The following is a 25,635-nucleotide window of genomic DNA, read 5'->3' on the forward strand; positions in this document are numbered from 1 at the left end:
CGTGTATTTGTCAACAAATCCAATTCATCACCAAAGGACCAAACACGTGGAAATCGATCTCCATTTTGTTTGGGAGCGTGTGGCCCTTGGAGCTGTGCGAGTTCTTCATGTTCCTACATCTCTTTAGTATGCCGACATTTTTACTAAGAGCTTGCCAACTGTTGTCTTCATCAACTTCCGATCCAGCCTCAATGTTCGCTCCTCTCCCGGTTGAGACTGCGGGAGGGTATTAGAATGTGTATAGTCTAGAATAAAGAGTCTCAGTAGTTGAAGAGTCATGTAACTCCTTTTATAAACACTTGATCAATCAATGGAACAGTAGGGATTATTCGTCCTTCAGGAACGACCATCGTTAGCTGGCGCACTCTTTTTTGGCAGCACAGACGAAGTTGAACTAGAACTAGTGGAGAGGGAGAATCTCTTCTTCCTCCAACTAGCAGCAGCAGCAGCTCTTGGTGACGAGGGCATGAACAACTTGATGATGAAGCCGCCTGCTCTCTCTCCATACAAGGAGTTTTGGTGTTGGGGTCGGCCTGTTGATCATATCGCTTTTGCCTCTGTACCATCCGTCCACAGCTTGGAGTAGCAGTTGTTGGTGATCTTGGATTGCTGGATCCATGATTCGTAGTCGAAGTCGTCGAGAGTGTCGTCATGGGTTTCTGTCTTTCTGATGAAGGTGAAGGGCTGCTGCTCCTGCTGCTCCCAAGGAGGAGGAGGAGGAGAGGCAGAGGAAGCCACAATGAAATGTTTTGGGTGACTGCTTGACAACTTTACTAGCTCGATGCAATGGTTGCTTTATTTATAGTGATGATGGATGATTGATTTTAATTGGTTGGTTGATGAGAATTAAGGTGAAGAGTCGTCTTGTGATGAAATGAGCATGCCGATTAATTGCCAAGTGAGACCAGACCGCCTATACTTTGATAACAATAGAATCAACTTAAGCAACGTCCTGCTACTTGCTAATGGCTGCTCAATTTCTCACAATGTACGACATGGCACTACACCTGCATGCGAGCTGTTGCTTCCTCCAAAGCAAGCAAGTCAGCAAACAGAAGAAACCAATCACAGTGAAATTGCAGAAAGCACATAAAATTGTCACCAAGTCAAACAACTCTAGTCAAGAGAAGGCACCATCATATCCCCCGATATCATTCATTACTTAGTAGTACCAATTAAGTCTACTCCAGAAGCTACAAATAAAGTAGCAACATAATATGTTTCTTAAACATGTCATAATTATTAGTATCCAATAAGCGACCAATAGATAGTAACACCCAATGTGCAGAAGCCAAGGCGCAGAGTGCCATCGCTCACACCATCTTTCTGAGGCCTGAAAAGCATTCGTCTACCAGCAACAATGTGATCACCTTGCAATGCCTTCGCACAAACCTTGAGCCGCTCCACAAGACGTACAACAGATACAACAGAACGTGAAAGTTTGATATTTCTTCCATGACCAACAACAGACACTTTATCGTCGCCAGAATCAAGCAAGATGACTTCCGCACAACTTATGCTGGTGGTACTAGCAGTAAACTTTGCACGGAAACCACTTGGCCATTCCCCACTGGTGATTCGCAAAGCAATTGTTGCCTCGACCGAAAAAGACATAGAGCCAAGTGCAAACTCCAGTGTGCTAAGCCTGCTATGGTACTCCCTTGTAAGGTGGCGTGAGTGAACACCCTCATAGTTGATGTAGGTTATGGCTAGAAAACTCAAGCATCGATCATTCGATTCAGTAGCGCCCTTAACTTTCAGATCAACCTCAAAGGTCGGAGGGTCGGACAACTCAACAGCACGCGAAGGACCCGTCAGTTTCAAATAAGGAACCTACATGCAGCAGCACCATTAAACAAATACTAAGTAAACTGAAGTGAAACAAGAGGTTATCAGCGTATAATAATAAACAGTATAGAACAACAAAAAACCAGCATTATCAACACAAAGTGCACAACAGAAAAAACTACATAAAATTATTTGTTCCATGCATTATTGACAAACAAAAAGACAGCATAATTTTCTGTGTGCATATAATCATGCATGTACCGTTCATGAGCTGTACATTTAGGAAATTTGATTTCTAGCAAACAAGGTTCAAACATTTTCAGGATAGAACTCAGAAATTAGCGCCAGAAACTATGAGCCACATTTAAAAATTAGACTCAGACATGCCACATTAGTTTACAACAGTAGGAGGGATGGAGGGGAAGCAAGGGTCAAGTACAAGTTTGTAGGGGAACTTCCTAGCTAGGGCTTGCCATATAGCTGACACAACGTGCATGTGCTCCCTAAATTATGGAACTCCAAATGTGTTGAGAGATTAAGTGTGCCAGTTTGATTAGTAAGTAGTTATTTGCTTCTCTTATTATTACCAAACCCACAAACATATAACCGGCCAAGAGATTGCAGATAGAGAAATTCACAGTGTGTACTACGCAATAAGTTCTAAAAAATAAATGGATTGCCACGTATAACACGCTCCGTCGTCTTCATGTCAAATAAGCTGGCCCTTGACGGAACTAATTGGATTAATAGGGTAGTTCAGTGTAGGGGAACCACAGACAGGAGGCACACACGCCGTTGTGGTAACAGACAACACTTTGGGCAGACAGGAAAGTTGGTGGGGGGAAAATCATTGCTTCATGCATCAAGCAGCAAAGCAAGAAGCAAGCAATCATGACACTGATGGCTAGTAATAAGAAATAATACAAACCTCTTGTGTAAGAATTTGGCAGTTATCTCTCGAGCGATCAAAGATCATATTGCGATTTTGATCAACTGAGTCTCGTATGGCAACCATCCCAAACGCATGGAGGGGCCACTGTAAGCCACCCCTTATCCTTGCGACTTTGAGTGAAAAGATCTGCAGCGTAGTCGGTAGGCCAGCAGCATCCCGCCATTTAGGCTTCTTGAACGTGAAACGCTTGTTAGGGATCTTTGCTGCAAGTGGATTTAATAAAACAAGGGTTAAGAAGCAGCGGCAATACTTAGCAACACATAAATATGGCATCTCAGCTATTTATTATTGGTCAGGCAAGCTCTGATAGATCCTAGCACATATACAGGGAATGCATCTCAGTTGTGTGTGCTGTGTGTGCGTGTGTTGTCAAACAAGTTCTGATAGATACTAGGTAGCACACATATACAGGGAATGACTGGATCCTTCACACAAACTTGAAATGTATCCAGAAGCAAGCAAGGAAATCCTTGCCAACTGCAAACTGAGTCGAGGGATGGAACCAAAAGCATCCATATTTCTTGCTAAGCTTGCTGGGCAAGAGCACCTAGCTAGGCAAAGGGACGAAAATACATCTCAGTCCCCAGTCAGTAAGACTATGGGCATGTTCGGATGCACATGGCTAGTTACTAGTTGGGGCTAAGAATTAGCCCAAATTAGCTGTGGTTAACTAGCTAGTTGGCTAACAACTAATTGAATACATCCAAATAATACAAAAATTATTAAACAAACAAAACAAAAATATTAGCCAGATTATTTCTATGAAAGGCAAATTAGAAAATTTCAAAAAAGAACCAAATAACACATACAGAAAATCAAAAAGCCAAAAAAATTGATCAAAACTTACCCCAATTGAACACAAAACTTACGCCCAAATAAAAATAGTAAAATATAGTCCAATAAGATGTAATCTACTCTTAGGCCTTGTTTAAATTCAGGGTGTAAAGTTTTAGGGTGTCACATGGGGGTGTCACATAGGGTATTCAGATACTAATAAAAAACAAATTACAGAATCCGTTAGTAATCCGCGAGACAAAATTATTAAGCCTAAGTAATACGTCATTAGCATAGGTGTTACTGTAGCACTACGCTGTCAAATCATGGCATAATTAAGCTTAAAAAATTCGTCACGCAAATTAGTCGTAAACTATGTAATTAGTTATTTTTTAGTTCATATTTAATACTTTATATATATGTCAAATATTTGATGAAATAGAAAGTAAACTTTAGGAGATCAACGGAACAAGGGCTTACTAAAGAAATATAAATCTGCTACTACTAGCTAGGTGCGATTATTGATTGACATGTACCAGCAATACTGGTCGGAGCCTGTGCACCCAACGACGGTGGAAATAAAAATATCGACTTCTGACATGCTTGCAGCATGCTGCCGTACGTTCACTTCCCAAGCCTCCTGCCTCCCGTCCACTACTCTGCACCGAGCGAGCGAGCGCACGTCTCTCTCTCTCACTGCATGCACCTGCAGCGTGAATCCATATTATTACTGAGAAATTTTCCACATCGATTATTACTGTTTTTGTTATCAGTATAGTGAATCCATATTACTTGTTATACGCTGACATGGCATCGCCTAACAATTGTTCCTAACCTGGTCCAGGTCTGGAGTAGGGATAGTGTTTTTGCGAATACGCATGGCGGATAATGCAGAAAATTATAATAAATTTATAGAAAAATATAGTATTTATATAACCAGACCTGCACGTGTTAGCATCAGGCCACTAACGTACGTGAAGGACTAGGTCGGCAGGTAGCTAATCCTTCCTCCTGGCCCGGCACTATGTTTATCCACTACGTCAAAAAGCATTTTTAGGGCGTGATTGTAGACCATTTGTAGGGACGGTTTGCCCAGCCGCCCCTACGCAAGGGTCTCTACAAATCATGCATTTGTAGAAGCGGTTCCCAGGCTGTCTCTACAAATCGATTTGTAGGGGCGGCTGGTGTTTTCAGCCGCCCCTACAAATCTATTTGTAGGGGCGGCTCTTATTACCCGCCGCCCCTACAAATCTATTTATAGGGGCGGCTGGAAACACCAGCCGCCTCTACAAATAGATTTGTAGGGGCGGCTGTAGTACCAGCCGCCCCTACCAACGGGTATTTGTAGGGGCGGTTCAATCTATAACCGCCCCTACAGTACGTTTTCCCACCAAAAAAAATCGCTTTTTCAATTCAAAATCGCTTTGCCGAACGTCCCACAACCAACGTTCCGAACCGCGTTCGCGTTGCCAAACGCCCCGTGACCAGCGTTCGCGTTGCCGAACACCCCGCGACCGCGACTACAAACATAAGAGTATTCTATAAACTACAATTACAAGTCCAATTCACATGAATATATACAATCCATTATTAAATATACAAATTACATACACATTGTTATCAACGTCCTAGAGCTAGCCTTTATGTCTCACGAAGGTGTTGGTACTGAGGATTTGTACCTAACTCAGACTCTCGGTCATGGTAGGCGCCTCTGACGTGTACAATCTGGTCCAATATGAAGTTATAAAGGTCGCCGACGAGCTCTAAGAGTTGGTCATCCTTGTATGGGTCTCTTTTCATTCCTTTCTCTTCTCTCCACTATAAGAAAACAAGTTTCGGTTTAGTATTTCATACCATTTACGAAGTTTTTATACTATGGGTGAAGAGGTTCAAACTTACCCTTAAGGGGTGTCTCCTGTAGGCACCGGTGTTACCCATCATAGAACATATATAGTATCCACAATGTACACTCCCAGGCTTCTGCTTGGGGCACTGTGTGTTTTGCATATGAAAATGTTTAGTAATGCTTTTGACAGCCATGTAACGGAGTACTGAAGAAGTAAGTTATACTTACCGCACATAGTGTTTTTATAGCCAGCTTTTCCTTCCTTGCTGGATCATGCCTTCCATGATGATTAGTGACAGAGAACCTAAATGCCATGTTCGAATTATTTTAGCAAATACAACTTGTTAGTATCCAAAAGTGAACGTTACAAGTATGTATACAAACATATAAGCTAATGAGGATTGTCGATATGTATACGTCTTGAGAATCGATATGAAGTCTTTGTATGTCACCGTGTCCTTATCTAATGAATCAAAGACCCATGCCATGCTCCTCCCGACATCAACGGCTATACAAATCCAGTGGTTGCTGCATGGATTTAATCATAGAACTAGATAAGCCCTTTTGCATCGAATGAAATATATCGAACAAAGCTTTAAGTATAGAGTTGAGCTTACTCGAAGTTGTATGGTAGCCATATAGTAGAGTGGTGTTGGAGATTTTTGAAAGCCAAGGCAATGTATGCTACAACCTTAAGGGACTCTTCCCTTAGCTTCGCACTACGGATGCGCTCTTTCTCCCGAAGAGTCTTTGCAGCTGCTAGCTCTTTGGCATCCAGTGTCCACCGTTTAGGGTAATTAAAATTTGTTTGGGCTATAGCTTGAGGGTCTACATACCCGGCTTTCACACTTGGCATTTGTTTGACAATATGCACTTGCATTCTACAAATCACGGCGTGGGTTAGTTACAACATAATTCAAAGATTACATTCATATCATATCGGGAGGACAAGGACTTACAGGCACCACGTGCGAATTAGATTCATCTCCATTTCTCCTAGGTGAAAGCATGTGTGCATGTCATTGAAGTCAAAGACAATTTTCCCGGCTGGGCTTCCAAATGTGCCGATGGGAAAGCATGCTTGTATGATATCTATGCTCGTTGGGAGAACACGCAAGTACCAATCATGGAACCTTCTCATTCCAAGTGGTAGGCGCTGGATGTCTCGGTTTGGTAGGAAGGGCTTGCCTCTTTCATATTTTTTCGGACAATCCTTTGACCATTTGATGGCATCAACATTTGGATACTGCTTGGCAATTTGGTGGAGTTTGCTACTGACGGCCTCCTCAGAACCCCGTGATGGGACTTTTTTAACTTGGTTTTTAGGCTTGAACTGATCATGGGAATACCACTTGGACACCGACGAGACGTCTTTGATCGGAACATAAACTGGCCTTATGTTGATTGGAATCTTCTTTCGGAGTTCCCATTCAGGCACGTCCTCATCTTCTTGTGCATCACCTTCTTCAGGAGACACTCGTTGTTCATGTATCGGTTGTGCTTGTTGAGAAAACTGTGGCATCTCATGATTCACTTGCCCGGTACGAGCTGGAGAAGGTTGTGGCATCTCATCAGGCACATGCTCGATAGGAGGCGGGGAAGAATGTGGCATCTCAGGAATGTGGGGGTCACGAGACGGTGAAAATATCTCCCCGTCCTCAACAACTCGCTCCAAATTTGGGAGAGAGAGAGGCGGCGAAGAAGCAGTCAATATAATGTCACGTTTGTGCCAGAGGATGAACTGCCCCATAACGTCTCCGAGTAACACCAGCCCCTCGGGAGTTGCGTAGTCTATCCTCCACTGCATGAACTCGGGCTTCACTGTATGCACCTCGACCCTAGTGTATTTCGACGGTATCTTATTATTGTGGTGTAAGCCACCGGGAGGATGTGCCACACCCGTTGTCACCTCCATCACAGTGTTCTGTCGGCCGCTGAGAAACACCAAGGTGCAACTAGTAGGTTCCCGTATGAGATCGACTGGGGTTGTGGCTGCAGTGGAACCTTGGCTGCTAGGAACTTTTGGAGGGCTGCCAACTAATGCCAGTTCTCCCAGCGGCGTCACTAATATACGTGGCTCCGTAGACATTCCTTGCTCCTCTAGCGCCTTCACAACTAGAGCCTTCACTTGGAGCTCAAGACTAGTCTCCCAGTCTCGGCCATGTTTCTTGTACATGTGCCTGTCCTCTTCGAATCCTTGCTTCCAGGTCATCCTTTTTCCTAGCCCCCTGGTGCGGCCTGTGTGCTCCTTGTTTCTCAAGCCAAGGCTAAGCTCGTCCCTCTCTCTGGAAGGATTGAATGAGCCCGTCTCTTTGTCTTCAGCATATTTCAGTATCCTTGATACCGCCTCTTGGGTCTCCGGCTTATCAAACTTAAGATTACTGCCGGATGGTTCTGTACTCCTCGCATATATCCAGTTCCTTGAGCGTATGTTCAAGTTTGTCACATCGATATTCCCAGTAGCTACGGCCTCTTCATCAATCTTCCTAAACTGCTCTTCCTTGGCATAGTAGCCACCGGAGCCTAGATGATGGTGGTGTTTGTTCCTCTTCGCTAGCTCGGTGTTATGAGCACTGAGCTCCAATGCCTCCGCTGAAGTCTTTTGAGCCACGAGCTCCTCCCATTGACTAGGAGTTATTTTGCCGAACTCGTTGAAGGGAGTTAACCCCTTTTGGATATACTTCGTGTTAAGCTCCGACCTCCAACGTCGAAATGACTCTCCCATCATCCTGATAGTATTTTTTTACCAATTCATGCTTACCCTCCAGAAATCTAAAATTGACCTTCAGCTGCCTATCCCATAGTGCATTCTTTATGTTCTCTGGTACCTCTTTCCAGTTAGGGATTGCTGGGTTCAATTTATCTCTTACTAGGGCCCCGATCGCATTACGAAATCGTCCTCTTAATTCCTTCGGCTCAAGGATCTCCCCTGCTGGTCCAACCTCCGTTATCACATAGCAAGCCTTATCTGGATATAGATTTCATTTTCTATCCCCTCGTTTCCTCTTAGGCTTGGTAGTCGTGGTTGTGTCTTGAGTTTGTGGAGTGAATGACCCGAGAAGGAAGAAGGTGCTGCCTCAGTTTTATATGGGGGCCATTTATAGGGGCGGCTGGTGATTGAGCCACCCCTATAGGAGCTATAAATACGGGGCCATTTTTAGGGGCGGCTCAATCACCAGCCGCCCCTACAAATAGAATTTCCAGGGGCGGCTAATGATTGAGCCGCCCCTACAAATCAGACCCTATTTGTAGGGGCGGCTCGTAACACCAGCCGCCCCTGCTGTTCCATTTGTAGGGACGGCTGGTGTCTGGGCACCCGAGCATGCCACTGTAGGGGCGGCTCCATCACCAGCCACCCCTAAAAAAATCGATCCGTTGCTAAAAATCATTTTGTACATAGTGATCTTCTTGCTTCCTTAGGTAGACGACAGCCCGCGAGCTATAATTAAGCCCAGCCAACCAGCCGCGCCGTGCGCACTTTCTCTCCCCCTCCAATCCGTCACGTACGTACTAGTACGCATGGAATGGAAATGGAGAATGATGAACTGGGAGTGCTGGCTGGGTGCCTTGCCTCGGGATGCCTGCCTGCCTGCCTACCTGCCTTGCATGGGAGATGGCCGATACGATACCGTGGTTGTTTTGTCCGCACATGCACCCACCCAGCCAATGCAATGCAACGCAAGGCGGTGGTGGTTACCCTTTTTTTGAAAATAATGGTCAAAACCCCTCCTCCCCTCTGGCCGTCGCAGAAAAAGCATGCAAAAAAAGGTATGTGCTGCTAGCTTTCGGATTTCTTTTCTCTACTGTACATACCTAAGCTAGTATACGTATACGTACCTGATCGATCCTCTTCATTCTGATCCATCTCTACCGTACATACGTTTCCGGTCCTCTGTAAAAGAGAAAAGAAGCTGGCATCGGCTCCTCTGCTCTCCCTCCCCAAAACCCTCCGGTCCACTTTTTTCCTCCTCTTCGGTCCAACACCGGCCCCTGGCCCGCCTTCTTCCCCGACGGCAACTCGGCAAGCCGGCACCTTTCGTAGGGATGACGACGTCACCGTACCTGAATCGACGCGCCTGCACCAGCCCCGGCCACGTACGCCGCTTCTTTCTCGACGGCAACTCGGCAAGCCGGCACCTTCCGTAGGACGACCAAGTCGTCGTACCTGAATCGCCGCGCCTTCTTCCTCTACGGCAAGCCGGCCAGCACGGGCGCCGCCTTCTTCCTCTACGGCAAGCCGGCACCTTTCATTGTGAACGGCGACTTCACCGTGTACCTGAGCCACCGCGCGCCTGCACCAGCACCGGCCACGTACGCCGCCTTCTTCCCCGACAGCAAGCCAGCGCCTTTCATAGGGACGACGACGTCACCGTACCTGCCCTGGCCACGTACGCCGCATTCTTCCTCGACGCCAAGCCGGCACCTTTCATTGGGAACGGCGACTTCACCGTGTACCTGAGCCGCCGCGCGCCTGCACCAGCCCCGGCCATGCCGCTCCAACAGACCGATCCACTACGTGAAAAACGGTTTGTAGCAACGGGACAATTTTTTTGTAGGGGCGGCTGGTGATGGAGCTGCCCCTACAGTGGCGTGCTCGGGAGCTACGAGACCAGTCACCCCTACAAATAGAACAACAGGGGCGGCTGGTGATATGAGCCGCCCCTACAAATGGGTCGGATTTGTAGGGGCGGCTCACTCACCAGCCGCCACCGGTGTTGCTATTTGTAGGGGCGGCTGGTGATTGAGCCGCCCCTATAAATGCCCGCGTATAAATACCTTCAATTTGTAGGGTCGTCTCAATCACCGGCCGCCCCTACAAATGACCCACATATAAAAAACTGCAGCAACTTCTTCCTCCTCGGATCACTCACTCCAATCCATGAAAGAAAGGTGGGGAGGCCTTGGGCACCTCCTAAAAATTGTTCTATTAAGGGGGAAAGGTTTTGGTCTCAAATCCTTTGGTGGAGAGGTTTTAGAAGGTAAGAAAATGCTATTCCACACTTTTTTGAAGTTTTAATGGTTGGTTAGTGAGTAATTAGAGTTTTGTTTTTCTCTCTCTTCTATGGTGCTTGAGCTACTTATGAAGCAAATTAGATAAAAGTTTTGAATATACTTGGGTAAATTAGGTAGGGGAACAAGATCATACCCTTATTTGGTCCATGTTTCTTGATTTTAGTGAACAATTAGTTAGTTTTATGGATGTTTCATGTGCATGTAGATCTAGATCTAGGGTTTGGTTTTTTTATTAATTTTGTTTTTGTAAATTTATGTTTGATGAAATTGGACTAGGGTTCGTATGAAAGATATTGGGTAAAATATAATTGTTGCTAATTGTTGTCTTTGAAATTGTTTATTGTAATCAACAAATATGTATTTTAATTATTTATGGATAAATGGGCCATTAATTAATTTTCCTCTACCATGGTGTGTTTGTATGCTTCATGTAATTATATTTGATTTATATTCATATATATTTGAAGTATATACAATTATTCTCAAGTAATTATTAATTTGATTCATTTTTATATATATCTGAATAAGTAGTCCTTTAATGTTTGTTTTGTTGTTGTTGTAAAAGATGGAGTACAGTAACTCTTGGATGTATGGTTCGTTAAGGTTCAAGGCAGGTTTTCGTGAAGAGGTAGACAAATTTATTGAAGCCGCGGAGAAGCATGCAGCAACGTTGACAGAGAATAAGGATACAATTATTTATCCCTGTAAAGATTGCAAGAATCGTATGGCATGGATAGATGTGACTATCATCAGATCACATTTGATTATGCGAGGATTTGTTGAGGACTACACAGTGTGAATTCATCATGGTGAAACGGTTATTGTTAATGACGAGGATGAGGAGGAATACGATGACGAAACCCTAGAATCCCTGTCCCAATATTCAGCAGAGCTTGATGCACGAATGGATTCCGAGTTTGGCAATGAACAAGGTGGTGATGCTGATGGGTGGGATGGTAACAACGAAGGTGGTGCCAATAATGATGGTGGAGCACGTGTCGGGAATGAAGATGATTTGGAGGACATGATTCGAGCCCTTGGACCAGAGATTTTACTGAATAGCCCAAAAGGTCTAGAAAATTTGGAAAGGGGGACAAAAGCATCGAAGGAGACTGTGTATGGTGTTCAAAAGGGTTGTCCGACACATTGGACATTGCTACGTTTTATGCTTGAGCTACTCATCCTGAAGGCTAAGTACAGCTGGTCAGACTGTAGTTTCAATGATCTATTGCATCTCCTGTTATGGGTGCTGCCACAACCAAACTCAGTTCCCGCCAACACATACCAAGCGAAGTAGGTCATAAGTCCATTGACAATGGGGGTTAAAAAAATCCATGCATGCCCCAACCACTGTATACTTTTTCGTGGCAAAACGTTCAAGTCACTGGATAAATGTCCCCGGTGTGGGGCCAGGCGGCCAGCCGATACAAGAACAATGACCTTTACGGTGGGGACGAAGCCTCCACGGGGAAAAAGAGGAATAAGAAGGGTACAAAAAAGGTGGTACAAGAATCTCAGCCTCCAAAGGACACTCCATTAGACAACGATGCAAAGCAGAGAAGAATTCCTGCCCGAGTAATGTGGTACCTGCCAGTGACCGACCGCTTGAGACGTATCTTCCTAAACCCTAAAGAAGCCACACTCATGACATAGTGGGATGATGAGCGCAAGGTGGATGATGATAAGATTGCACACCCGGCTAATTGTAGTCAGTGACAAAGGTTCGATGAGAAGCATAAAGAATTCAGCGACAACCCAAGGAATGTACGGTTTGGCTTGAGCACCGATGGAATGAATCCCTTCAATGAGAGGATGAGCGACCACAGCACTTGGCCAGTGATCTTGACCATGTACAACATCCCAACGTGGTTGTGTCAGAAGAGAAAGTACCTTCTCCTCACTATTCTTATTTCTGGCCCTAAACAACCAGGCATTGATATAGACGTGTTCCTCGAGCCTTTGATGCAAGAAATAGAGAGGCTATGGAGGCATGGGGAGCCGATGTACGATGCGTTCTAAAAGGAGGACTTCATATGTAGATCAATAATATTTGTTACTACCAATGATTACCCCATGTTGTTTGCTTCATCTGGACAGATCAAAGGAAAGATGGGATGCTTGGTTTGCTTGGATGGTACTACATGGGTGTACCTAGATGCATCCAAGAAGATAGTTTACCTAAGGAACCAACGCTTCTTAAAGACAAGTCACAAGGACCGCAGCAAATTGTTCTTTAGATTTTATGACAACACCCCGGAGATTGAACCCCTTCCGAAGAGATGTCATAACGGAGAACACGTGTACAGAATGGTGAAAAACATACATGTCATCTATGGAAAGAAGAATCCAGATGGGACGAACAGAGATAGAAGCACACCTCCTGTCAAAGGTGTACCTTTCAAGAAACAATCGATCTTCTTTTAGTATCTACCTTATTGGCCAGACTTGGAGGTCCCCCATGCCATTGATGCTATGCATGTGCAGAAGAATGTCTTTGAGAGTCTCGTTGCTACCTTGATGGACACGGGCAAGTCAAAGGATGGTCTGAAAGCATGGAAAGACATGGTGCAGCTAAATGTGATGCCACAGCTTCACCCGGTACCTGAGGCTAATGGAAAATACACTTTGCTCGCGGCGTGCTTCAACCTAACACCAGACGAGAAGAGTGCTATATGCACTTTCCTGAGGGGGGTCAAAGTCCCGACTGGGTTTTCAGCAAATGTGAAGAAGCTAGTGTCGATGAAGAACTTGTCAGTAACACACTGCAAGGCTCACGATTGTCATGTGATGGTGACAGTGTTTCTACCTATAGTAATCAGGGCTATAAAGCCAGAGTTCTTGAAAATGGCCATCACCCGCATGTGTTACTTCTTTTCGAAGATCTCACAGAAGACGATTGGCAAGCAAGAGCTGAGTGACCTACATGAATTTATAGTGGAGACACAAAACCAAATACATATGTGTTTACCTCCTACTTTTTTGATATAATATCACATCTCATGATTCACATGGTTCATCAGATACAGGCGCTGGGCCCTTGCAACTTGCATGAAATGTGGTCCTACGAACGGTTCATGTCGGTTCTAAGTTGATACGTGCATAATCGAGCATACCCAGAGGGCTCCATGATAGAGGGTTACAGTACTGAAGAAGTCATCGAGTGCTGTCAAGAGTACCTAAAAGTACAGAAAGGGATTGGTAAACCCGATTCTCGTCACAAGGGTAGGCTGGCTGGGAAGGGCACCAGTGGTAGAAAAGTGTTCATCGACCATGATTACAAAGAGGTGAGTTGGGCGCATTACAGTGTCTTGCAGAGTACACAACTGATGCAACCGTATATTGATGAACACTTGGCTATCATTATGGCGGAGAGAAATGGTCGTTCGGATGATTGGGTCATGAAATAGCACAAGCAACGACTAACTACATGGTTAAAGGACCAAAACATACCACCTGGAGAAACCATAGACTCTATTACCATCAGTAGGTTGGCAGAGGGGTCATCGAGACAAGTGACATTTTGGAATGCTTATGACATCAATGGGTATACATACTATACCCACGCAAAGGATAGTAAATATGTGAACCAAAACAGCGGCGTTCAAATAGAGGCTCTCGATGGATTGGGTGAAAGATCCAATACTTTGACATCATTGAAGAGATATGGGAACTTGACTATGGAAGGGATATAACGGTGGCCCTGTTTCGATGCCGCTGGATCAAACAACACCAACTGAACAAGATCAGATTGAGAGTCCTAGACCTCGAGAATCTAGGCTACCAAGATGACCCTTGGGGGCTCGCTAAATATGTCGCACAAGTTTTCTATATGTCTGGCCCACAAAGTAACCTCCCCCCGAAGAAGAAGACAAAACACATGGTTACCTCTGGGAAACAGCACATTATTAGAGTTGATGGCGTGGATGATGTTGAATCTTACAATAACTACAATGAGATACCGCTATTGATAGACTTTCCTAAGAAGATCAGTGTTGTGGAAAAGAACCTACCCAAAGACATATTGCCATGGGAACGAAAAGGTGTTAAGGGAAAAGTCGTTACAGCGGGCTAGCTAGTTGTTGAACGTGGAGTGTTTGTGTAAGTGTGTGTTTGTAAGACTTCATTTATGCATGCGTGTGAGACTATATATTTATGTATGTGTGTAAGACTATATATTTTTGTATGTGTGTGAGACTACATTTATGCATGTGTGTAAGACTACCATTTGTAACATCCAGATGAATCTATTTCAACATCCACTCTATTACTACTAAAACTATATCAAATCACTTAACACTTTATGAAATGAAGAAATGGCCAAAATAAAAGTAGGAGATCTTGACGAGTTATACAACTTTTATATTCATCACCTTTACAGCTAAAATCATTTAGTAGTTGAAAATCAAGTTTGAAGCTGTCATTTTCTGAAATTCAAAATTTGAACTATTCAAATTTTATCAGATAAAAAGATGACCAAAATAAAAGTTGTAGATAGTGATGTGTTCAACAACTTTTATATTCATCACCTTTACAGCTGAAATCATTTATTTGTTGAAAATTAGGTTTGAAGCTGTCATTTTCTAAAATTCAAAATTTGAATGGTTCAAAATTAGTGACAAAGATAGATGACTAGACTCAAATGATAGAGCATGATTTTAGAAAATTTGAGGAAAAAAACCATCACATTTGGAGTTAGTATGAGGGAGAAAAACAAGTTACAAGTTTCAGCCACAGATTAAAAAGAGAAATCACACTTGTTCATCATTGATTATCATGAACAGTTGTGATTTTTCTTTTTAATTTCTGGGTAAAATTTGTAACTAGTATTTCTCCCTCATACTAACTCCAAATGCGATGATTTTTTTTCTTAAAATTTTCTAAAATCATGCCCTATCAAGTTATTGTGTCGATTTGGTCATTCTTTTCATTTGACAAAGTTTGAGCAATTCAAATTTTCAAATTTTAAAAAAAAATGATAAGTTCTAACGAGATTTTCAACCATTAAATGATTTCAGCTGAAAAAGTAATGAATACCAAAGTTGTATAACTCATCAAGATCTACAACTTTTATTTTGATCATTTCTTCATCTGATAAAGTGATAGTAAATATTGTTCATAAATCAACATGTTTCTCGTATAGTTCATGAAAACTATGAGTCATATGTGAATTTGTGAACAATATTTACTAATACTCTATCACATGAAGAAGTGACCAAAATAAAAGTTGTAGATAGTGGTGAGTTCAACAACTTTTATGTTCACGACTTTTATTGTTGAAATCATTTAAGGTTTCAAAATCTTGTTTGAAGTTGTCATTTATTGAAATTTAAAATTTTAACTGTTCAAATTTGGTCAAATGAAAAGATGATCAATATAAAAGTTGTACATATTGATGAGTTCTACAACTTTGGTATTCATGAGTTTTTTAGCTGAAATCATTTACTCTTTCAAAATATTGTTTTAAGTTGAAATTGTTTGAATTTCAAATTTTGAATCGTTCAAAAAAAGTCACATGACAATTTAACCAAAATAAAAGGTGTACATGTTGATGAGTTATACAACTTTTATGTTTACAACATTTTCATTTTATTTCATTTAATGTCATAAAATTGTAGTCGAAGTTTTAAAATTCGAATTTTTAATTTTTGTTTTCTATATTGTTTTTACTACAATTATATATATATATATATATATATATTTCTGCATATATAGAATAATATAAAATATTATATTTGTGCATATATACAATTGTTTTTATATTACTTTGTGTTTTTGTGATATAAAAAATACAGAATTAATAATTTAATAAAATAGAAAATATTTGTAGGGTTGGCTAGATCAGGAACCGCCACTACAAATGCATTTATAGGGGTGGCTGGATCAGGAACCGCCCCTACAAATCGTCCTGGGTATATAACCACGGGCGCTCGGGTGACAAAGTGTTGGGCGCTGTCTTCTTCCTCCCGACGCTGTCAGGCTACCCAACTTTTTCCCTGGCGCCCCGCCACCGCCACCTCCCGGACCTCTCCCGACGCCGACGCCCCCTCTCCGCACCCCCGGGCCATAGCTCGACATCCCCGGGCCACCACGACGCCACGCGCACCATCTCCACGGCGGCTAGGGTTTTAGAGCCCCTAGCCGACCGACCCGCCGCCTCCTCCCCATCTCCGTGCTGTCCACATCCACAAGCCGGTCCGCCGCCGCCTCGTTTCCGACCTTGAGGTGCCGCGGGCCTGCTCCCCGCCCTCCCGTGGCCTAGGCGTCCGTGCTCCCTCCCGCGGCGAGCGGCCACGGTGCTCGAGCTCTTCGGCATCCGCACTCCTTACCTAGCGTCCACACCTCTAACGGCGGACAGCCCGGCTGCCCATGCTCTCTGGCGTCTGCGCACCTCCACCGGCATCCGCGCTCCTCCACAGCTTCCCCTACACCTGACAGGTTCGGATCCACCACTGCTGCTGCTCGCTGCTCGCTACTCGCTGCTCCATCACTTGCTCCTGACGCTTTACCAAATGTGCATTGCATTGGTTTGTCAATGCTTGTGTGCTTATTTGCGTAAATGCTCATTGCATGCTTGGCAAATTGGTAAGGTATAGCAATATTTCTTATTTTTGCTACTGCTGCAATCTGAATCAATCTATTATATAGAATCATAGTTGTTGTCTCTGAACCAATCTGTAGACATCAATGTAACTTGGGAGGACCAATTCTTTAGTTAGTTTTATGCCTCTCACCCTCTCAGTACCTATCCAAGACAGTAATGAAGCTTTTTTTGGCTTTGAGTCTGTAGACACTCAGTCACCACCTAGTCACAATGGGCATTCTTTTATTACTCTAGCTTACCGGATCCATTAAATCATATTACATCACAACAAGACACATTCAATTTAATAGTACAGAGCAATGTTTGGCCTTCTAGTTGATGACTGCATACATACCAAATCAGGAATACAATGCACAGAAACAATGAAATAGGGATCATGAAAATTGACAAACAAAGGTGTGAATGAGAACTGAAAAGAACAGCATAAAGACCATACCTCATATGAGCTCCCCTGGTCATCAGATCCATTGGTGACAGGAGTCACAGCCTCCGAAATAATAACTTGAGACAGTGGAGCCCTGATAGCAATGTACTCAAATTCCTGACTGAGCTTCTCTGTCCTGTCATCACCTGAAGCTTCCTTTGCTGCATTTCTTCCAGAATGTAGAATAACCGGAGGTGTTGAAACCACCTCATTTTCGAGCATCACAACAGTCTTCTCAACCACCACATTATCATCACTACTGTTCATCCTCGAGATGTTACCGTTAGTTTCCTTTACACCAGCAGTTTCTGTTGTAGGAAGAGCTTTAGCTCCAGGTGAAACTTCTTTTTTCTCTCTACTAGCTACTGCATTTTCACAACAGCAGGAGCTTGCGGGTATTTGACCTTCAGTTCTGGTAGTGTTGCTGATTTACTCTGGTCAAGCTGCATTATAGCTGAAATTTTCTTTGTCTGGGTATCTTGTGGCATGCTTTTTCTCCGTGGGTGGTCCGCGTTTGCTGACTTGGAATTCAAAGGATGGCCAGTCGATCTATTTTATGATTTGAGTATTGTGTGACCATATTTTTGCACACTCTGGCCAGGCTCCACAAGGCCAAGTTGTTATGTTTAGTTGCCTAGACATGCCTTCTGGCCAAGTTGAATATGTTTAGTTGCCTGCATTGTTCTCTGTTTGTGAGTGGAAATTGGGAGACATAGGTACACCTGCAGCTTCTGACTGATCCATTTCCCCACCTTCAATTGTTCTCTGTTTGTGTTCACTGGGTCCCTATAGTTTCATTTACTGCTCGCGTGTCTTCTTCACTGCTTGCTTGGGGAACTGTCGATTGTGGACCAGATGAAAATATCTTTTGCTCAAAATTTCCCCGTGTAGGTTAGTGTGATATTTGACACTTGGTTCCCTTGGAAAGCTGCATATTGCTCTCTGTTTCTCTCTTTTTTTCCTTCTTCTACTTCTAGTGCTTCCAACGTTCTATTTTTTTGTTCCTGAAAGTAGGCTTCCCAAGCACTAGTACTATCTCCAAGAACATCTTCATTAGTTAAGTGATAACCAAGTAAGCAAATACTGCAATCCTTAGCGATATGCAATCTTTTAATTTTCACTCTCTTGATTGACTGGATATACAATAATTGTGATTCTCAGTTTTTCCCCTGCTTTCTAGTATATCTGTATGGCTATATCTTGAAGTGTTCCTCTCACTGTATTGTTCTCTTTAGCATTTTTGAGTAATAAGTTAAAAAGATTAATGCAAGTTTTTTCATGAGATGGTCTAAGAAAAATCTAAGCTTTCCTCACAATAGCTCTAGTTGTTAGCTTATGACAGCCCCTGACTTTTATTTTAGGGCATATATGAAACTTCACTCTGAAATAATTGTATATGAAACTTCACCAGTTCATGATATGAAATTACAATCCTTGTGTCATTGTTAGTGCTAGTTTAAGCTATGTGTTGCTAAATTGAACAAGCTATGCAGGTACATTGTTAGTGCTAGTTTAGTTTTGTGGGTGCATGTGTTCATATACCGAGCAGTCTTGTTCAGAGCTGAGTATCTATCTTGTTTCTATTTGTCATGGTAAACATTGATATTGGTGCTACATAGACAGCAGTACCATTATTTTGATATTTGTTATTTTCCTGCTAGCTAAGACAGTTGAGTCACCATCATGTTTTTAATAGCCACCATAAACCTTGATATTTAGTAATTATATATTCTGGTTCCCAATTGATGCTTTAGTGTAATCACTGATAGTAGTATCAACCCATTTAGCTTGGTTGTACATGGTAAAGCTAAGCAGTTATCCATACCTTTGGATTTTGCATCTAAATTCTAGTCCTCCTGCTTGCCATCCTTATTTCTAGGACAAGGCTGCTCTTTTCTAGTCCTGCTGCGCAATAGGACCAAAATTGGCATGATGATCGAATGGGTCCTCCTGCTTTCCTATCCTCTATGTTTGGGAAGCAGCTGCTGCTTTTTTTTACACCTTTTCCTCTCTACGTTTGTTAAGCAGCTGTTACTTTTTTTTTGCCAAATCTCCCCTCTCCTCTCCTCTCCTTTGTTTTGCCGATGATGAAATTGTCTAAGTCCATACATTATATGGAATATGAGCTGATGATCAAGAACTTGTGAGGAACTTGGCATCATTAGCAGCCGCCCCTACATTACCTTCTCCTCTCTTCTCTGTTATGATGCCTTGATGCTCCAAGTTCAAGATCAGATGATGATTGACACGTTTCTGAAGCCTCTACTACTGCTACTACTCGTTTTTTTATATATTGTTGTTTTATAGGACTACTTTGGTTTATAGACCTTTTTTATTTCTTATACCTTCTCGTGTACCTAAAGCACACTTTCTTGCATCTATTAGAACAAAGCGCAAAATAATGTCGCGGAGACCAGACAGTGCAGCCCAATGCCCCGAGCATGATGAGCAGCCAACCTATGAGGAGCAAGCACTAGAGGACCAGCTTACTCAGGAGCAGTTCGATAACGAGTTAGAAAAGGATCTAGAAGTGATGCTTACTCAGGAGTAGTGTGACGAGGAGGAAGGGGGGCAGAAGGAAGAGCAGGAGAGGCTGCTGAAGGCAAAGAAGAAGAGGATGATAATGATGATGACTCAAAAGAGGGATATGTAAGTCCCGAGGATCCTTTCCCACGTGAAGCCAGAAGGAGGCCAACGGAGGAAGATTTGGACAAGGATTTTGACCCGAACGAGGAGGTAGGGAAAAAGCCTTAGCTTGTAAATTTTGCTAAAGCTTTGGCTGTGTTACCTCTGCTAACACTTTGACCTATCGTATATATAGGTCCCTCCTAAAACTCAAAAAAGATGACATCGACGTCGGTGACATCTCGCTGGACAAGACGGAGTAGAGGAAAGGAGAGCAGAGGCAACAGCCATAGAGACGGATCACGATGCCTCTGCTCCACAACCTCAAGACACAACCATAACTACCAAGCCTAAGAGGAAATGAGGGGATAGAAAAGCAAATCAATATCCAAATAAGGCATACTATGTGATAACGGAGGTCGGACCAGCAGGGGAGATCCTTGAGCCAAAGAAATTAAGAGGATAATTTCATAATGCGATCGGGGCCCTAGTAAGAGATAAATTGAACCCAGCAATCCCTAACTAGAAAGAGGTACCAAAGAACAAAAAGGATGAACTATGGGATAGGCAGCTGAAGCTCAATTTTAGATTTCTGGAGGCTAAGCATGAACTGGTAAAAAAAATGCTTTCAGGATGATGGGAGAGTCATTTCAACGTTGGAGGTCGGAGCTCAATAAGAAGTATATCCAAAAGGGGTTAACTCTCTTCAACGAGTTTGACAACATAACTCCTAGTCAATGGGAGGAGCTCGTGGCTCAGAAGACTTCACCGGAGGCATTGGAGCTCAGTGCACGTAACACTGAGCTGGCAAAGAGGAACAAACACCACCATCATCTAGGCCCTGGTGGCTACTATGCCAAGGAAGAGCAGTTTAGGAAGATGGACGAAGAGGCCGCAGCTGCTGGGAATATCGATGTGATGAATTTGAAGGTACGCTCAAGGAATTAGATATACACGAGGAGTATAGAATCATCCGGCGGTAATCTTAAGTTTGATAAGCCGGAGACCCAAGAGGCAGTATCAAGGATACTGAAATATGCTGAAGACAAGGAGAAGGGCTCATTCAATCATTCCAGAGAGAGGGACGAGCTTAGCCTTGGCTTGGGAAACAAGGAGCACACAGGCCGCACCAGGGGACTAGGGAAAAGGATGACCTAGAAGCAAGGATTCAAAGAGGACAGGCACATGTACAAGAAGCATGGTAGAGACCGGGAGACTAATCTTGAGCTCCAAGTGAAGGCTCTAGTTGCGAAGGCGCTGGAGGAGCAAGGACTGTCTATGGAGCCACGGATATTAATGACACCATCGGGAGAACTGGCATTAGTTGGCAGCCCTCCAAAAGTTCCTAGCAGCCAAGGTTCCACTACAGCCACAACCCCCGTCGATCGTATACGGGAACCAACTAGTTGCACCTTTGTGTTTCTCAGCGGCTGGCAGAACATTGTGATGGAGGTGGCAACGAGTGTGGCACATCCTCCTGGTGGCTTACACCACAATAATAAGATACCGTTGGACTACACTAGGTCGAGGTGCATACCGTGAAGCCCGAGTTCATACAGTGGAGGATAGACTACGCAACTCCCGAGGAGCTGGTGTTACTCGGAGACGTTGTGGGGCAGTTCATCCTCTGGCACAAACGGGACATTATATTGATGGCTTCTTCGCCGCATCCCCCTCTCCCAAATTTGGAGCGAGTTGTTGAGGTTGGGGAGATATTTTCACTGTCTCGTGACCACCACATTCCTGAGATGCCACATTCTTCCCCGCCTCCTAGCGAGCATGTGCCTAATAAGCCACAACGTTCTCCAGCTCCTACCGAGCAAGTGCATGATGTGATGCCACAGTCTTCTCAACAAGCATAGCCGATACATGAACAACAAGTGCCTCCTAAAGAAGGTGATGCACAAGAAGATGAGGACATGCCTAAATGGGAACTTTGAAAGAAGCATCCAATCACCATAAGACCAATTTATGTTCTGATAAAAGACGTCTCGTCGATGTCCAAGTGGTATTCCCATGACCAATTCAAGCCTGAGAACCAAGTTAAAAAAGTCACATCATGGGGTTCTGAGGAGGCCATCACTAGCAAACTCCACCAAACAACAAAGCAGTATCTAAATGTTGATGCCATCAAATGGTCAAAGGATTGCCACAAAACATATGAAAGAGGCAAGCCCTTCCTACCAAACCAGGACATCCAACGCCTACCACATAGAATGAGAAGGTTCCATGATTGGTACTTGCGTGTTCTCTCAACGAGCATAGACCTCATACAAGCATGCTTCCCCACCGGCACATTTGGAAGCCCAGCCGGGAAATTGTCTTTGACTTCAATGACATGCAGACATGCTTTCACCTCGGAGCAATGGAGATGAATCTAATTCGCACGTGGTGCCTGTAAGTTATTGTCCTCCCGATATGATATGAATGTAATCTTTGAATTTTGTTGTAACTAACCCACGCTGTGATTTGTAGAATGCAAGTGCACATTGTCAAACAAATGCCAAGTGTGAAAGCTGGGTATATAGACCCTCAAGCTATATCACAAACAAATTTTAATTACCCTAAACAGTGGAAACTAGATGCCAAAGAGCTAGCTGCTGGAAAGACTCTTCGGGAGAAAGAGCACATCCGTACGGCGAAACTAAGGGAAGAGTCCCTTAAGGTTGCGGCATACATTGCCCTGGCTTTTAAAATTCTCCAACAGCACTCTACTATATGGCTACCATACAACTTCGAGTAAGTTCAACTCTATACTTAAAGCTTTGTTCGATATATTTTATTCGATGCAAAAGAACTTATCTAGTTCTATGATTAAATCCATGCAGCAACCACTGGATTTGTATAGGCGTCGATGTCGGGACGAGCACGGCATGGGTCTTTGATTCAATAGATAGGGACCCGATGACATACAAAGACTTCATATCGATTCTCAAGATGTATACATATCGACAATCCTCATTAGCTTATATGTTTGTATACATACTTGTAACGTTCACTTTTGGATACTAACAAGTTGTATTTACTAAAATAATTCGAATAGGGCATTAGGTTCTATGTCACTAAACATCACGGAAGGCATGATCCAGTAAGGAAGGAAAAGCTGGCTATAAAAACACTATGTGCGGTAAGTGTAACTTACTTCTTTAGTACTCCATTACATGGCTGTCAAAAGCATTACTTAACATTTCCATATACAAAACACACAGTGCCCCAAGCAGAAGCATGGGAGTGTACATTGTGGATACTATGTATGTTTTATGATAACACCGGTGCCTACATGAGACACCCCTTAAGGGTAGTTTGAACCTCTTCACCCGTAGTATAAAAACTTCATACATGGTATGAAATACTAAACCGAAACTTGTTCTCTTGTAGTGGAAAGAAGAGAAAAAAAATGAAAAGAGACCCATACAAGGATGACCAACTCTTAGAGCTCGTTGGCGACCTTTGTAACTTCATATTGGACCAGATTGTACACGTCAAAGGCACCTACCATGACCGAGAGTCTGACTTAGGTAGAAATCCTCAGTACCAACACCTTCGTGAGACTAAAAGGCTAGCTTTAGGACGTTGATAATAATGTGTATGGAATTTGACATTGGTTTTATCTTGTGAATTATGTCTATTTAATGATGGATAGTATATATTCTTGTGAATTGGACTTGTAATTGTAGTTTATATAATACTCTTGTGCTTGTAGTTTATATAATACTCTTGAGCGAATGCGGTTCGGAACATTGGTCGCGGGGCGTTTAGCGGGATTATCTCGCTTTCCTCGCTCCCGTTGGTCGTGGGGCGTTCGGCAACATGAACGTTGGATGGAATACGCGGAAACAAATAGTGTTCTGGTCGAATTTGAATTGTAAATTTGAATTTTTTTTTGCGGAAAAACATACTGTAGGGGCGGTTCTAGACTGAACCGCCCCTACAAACAGGTATTATAGGGGCAGCCTAGGAACCGCCCCTACAAATGCATGATTTGTAGAGACGGTTTGGTAGGGGCGGCTGGCCAAACCGCCCCTACAAATGGTCTTCAGTCGCCCCTACAAAACGTTTATGTAGTAGTGATCGACTGACTGCCTGCCTCGCCCCCTAGCTACGTGCTGTCTCCATGCCCAATGGTGAGCACGCCACGATGCCGTGCCCTTCCCCCTCTGAGCCCTCTGTTGTGTTGTGACCGGCCATCGAGCCGAGATCGTTTCTGCAGGAGCCGGCGACGGACACCGCAAACCCCCAGCGCCCCCCAAAATCCCCACCTATAGGTCTAGGTGAGCGCTCGCCACCGCGCCTACGTTCCTGTCGCTGTCGGTGAGCACCTTGGCGCGCTATCACCCTGGCCTCATCGTGCTCGACCACATCCGAATGCCCGACGTGACGGCTCGGCAGACGCCCCATCCAGCCCCTCACCACGCCCGACGCTTGCCTGGTGGGGGTGTCCCGTGCCGCCGGGCGTTGCGAGCATGGACAAGGCCGGATCTTGGTTCATTAGTTCCCATTCCCATCAGATATCATCTGGGCCGTACTTATGATTTGGAGGCTCTCAACACTTGCCCACCTTGCTCCTGTCAATGTATGCCGCATTTTTATTCTTACAGTTCGTTCGCTCGTTGCAGATGATCAATGGAGGTGCCACAAGTCACGGCTGTCTTGGTCTGGCGTCTGTGCTGACAGTCATATAGCCACGGTCCGTCGTCTCTGCCGTTGCTTGTTGTACGGTGCTGGCCAGCCGGTAGCTTCCTCGATCTTCTCCCAGCCTCACCCTCCCTCCTCACAACAACAAAATGGAGGCACCCTTGCCGTACCCAAACCTCGGGAATGCGTTCTCACCTCGCTGGCTCCATATGACGGTAGGTGTTCGACCATTTTTTGTTTAGTGTTCATCGTCCTCCGATCTGACTGTCGTCGACTAATTTGAAGTTGCCTGGCCAATTGATGAGAGGAGCCGTTCGTCCATTAGGAGCTTAAGCAACATTTTAGAGAAATTTGACTTTTTTTCTGAGAAATAATAGACTTATGCAACATTTTAGAGAATTTTGACTGTTTTTTTTACTGAGAAATTTTCCACTCCGATTATTACTGTTTTTGTTATCAGTATAGTGAATCCAGATTACTTCTCTATAATCGTCCGATTATAGAGAAATTATTACTGTTTTTGTTAGTAGGAGGTTCATGGACGCATAGATTAGACTGAAAATGAGTGAATAACTGTACAGGCAGGCCTTTAGTCGTGATATCTGTGAGCTGATGCAAGGAACAATTGCCTTACTAAATACTAGTGAAACTATACTTGGTATACTAGTGGCAAAATATGTGTATTTATAGGAAGAATTATTCATCATTTCTGGAAGAACAATAAAATAGTTGGCTGTGGGTTAGGATGGGAGGCTGGCACAGTGCAGGTGACTAGGATATAAGGGCGGTAGGGCACTAGACTACAAGGTGGGAGAAGAGTAATGTAAGCACAGAAAGAGGGGCAATATATAGTGTTGCCTGACCGTTGGATTAATGACAAGTGACAACCATCCAAAACATTACATACAAAATATATTTATATTGGAACTTTATTTATCTTTATTTAAACTGAAGATAATTTCTACCGTACAAAATAT

General features: G+C 43.6%; 1 protein-coding gene across 1 annotated transcript; it reads right to left on the minus strand.

The window, feature by feature from the left end:
* Positions 1-1,146: 1,146 nt before the first annotated feature.
* LOC136462602 (uncharacterized) lies at positions 1,147-2,937 on the minus strand. Its single transcript, XM_066461683.1, has 2 exons — positions 2,717-2,937; positions 1,147-1,833 (listed from the first exon to the last, which is right to left on the minus strand). The coding sequence occupies exons 1-2, from the start codon at positions 2,801-2,803 to the stop codon at positions 1,243-1,245; spliced, it is 678 nt and encodes a 225-aa protein (XP_066317780.1). The 5' UTR covers positions 2,804-2,937; the 3' UTR covers positions 1,147-1,242.
* Between the last annotated feature and the right edge of the window lie 22,698 nt (positions 2,938-25,635).

Source organism: Miscanthus floridulus, chromosome 7 (assembly GCF_019320115.1).
Source record: "Miscanthus floridulus cultivar M001 chromosome 7, ASM1932011v1, whole genome shotgun sequence".
In the NCBI taxonomy this organism is placed as follows: Eukaryota; Viridiplantae; Streptophyta; class Magnoliopsida; order Poales; family Poaceae; genus Miscanthus; species Miscanthus floridulus.

What these genes read in the sequence shown, in the direction of transcription:
- LOC136462602 (XM_066461683.1), bottom strand. Translation starts at nt 2,803, where the DNA reads ATGGTTGCCATACGAGACTCAGTTGATCAAAATCGCAATATGATCTTT. An exon ending in GCCAAATTCTTACACAAGAG is followed by an intron (nt 1,834 to 2,716) that starts GTTTGTATTATT and finishes TGCTGCATGTAG; the next exon opens with GTTCCTTATTTGAAACTGAC.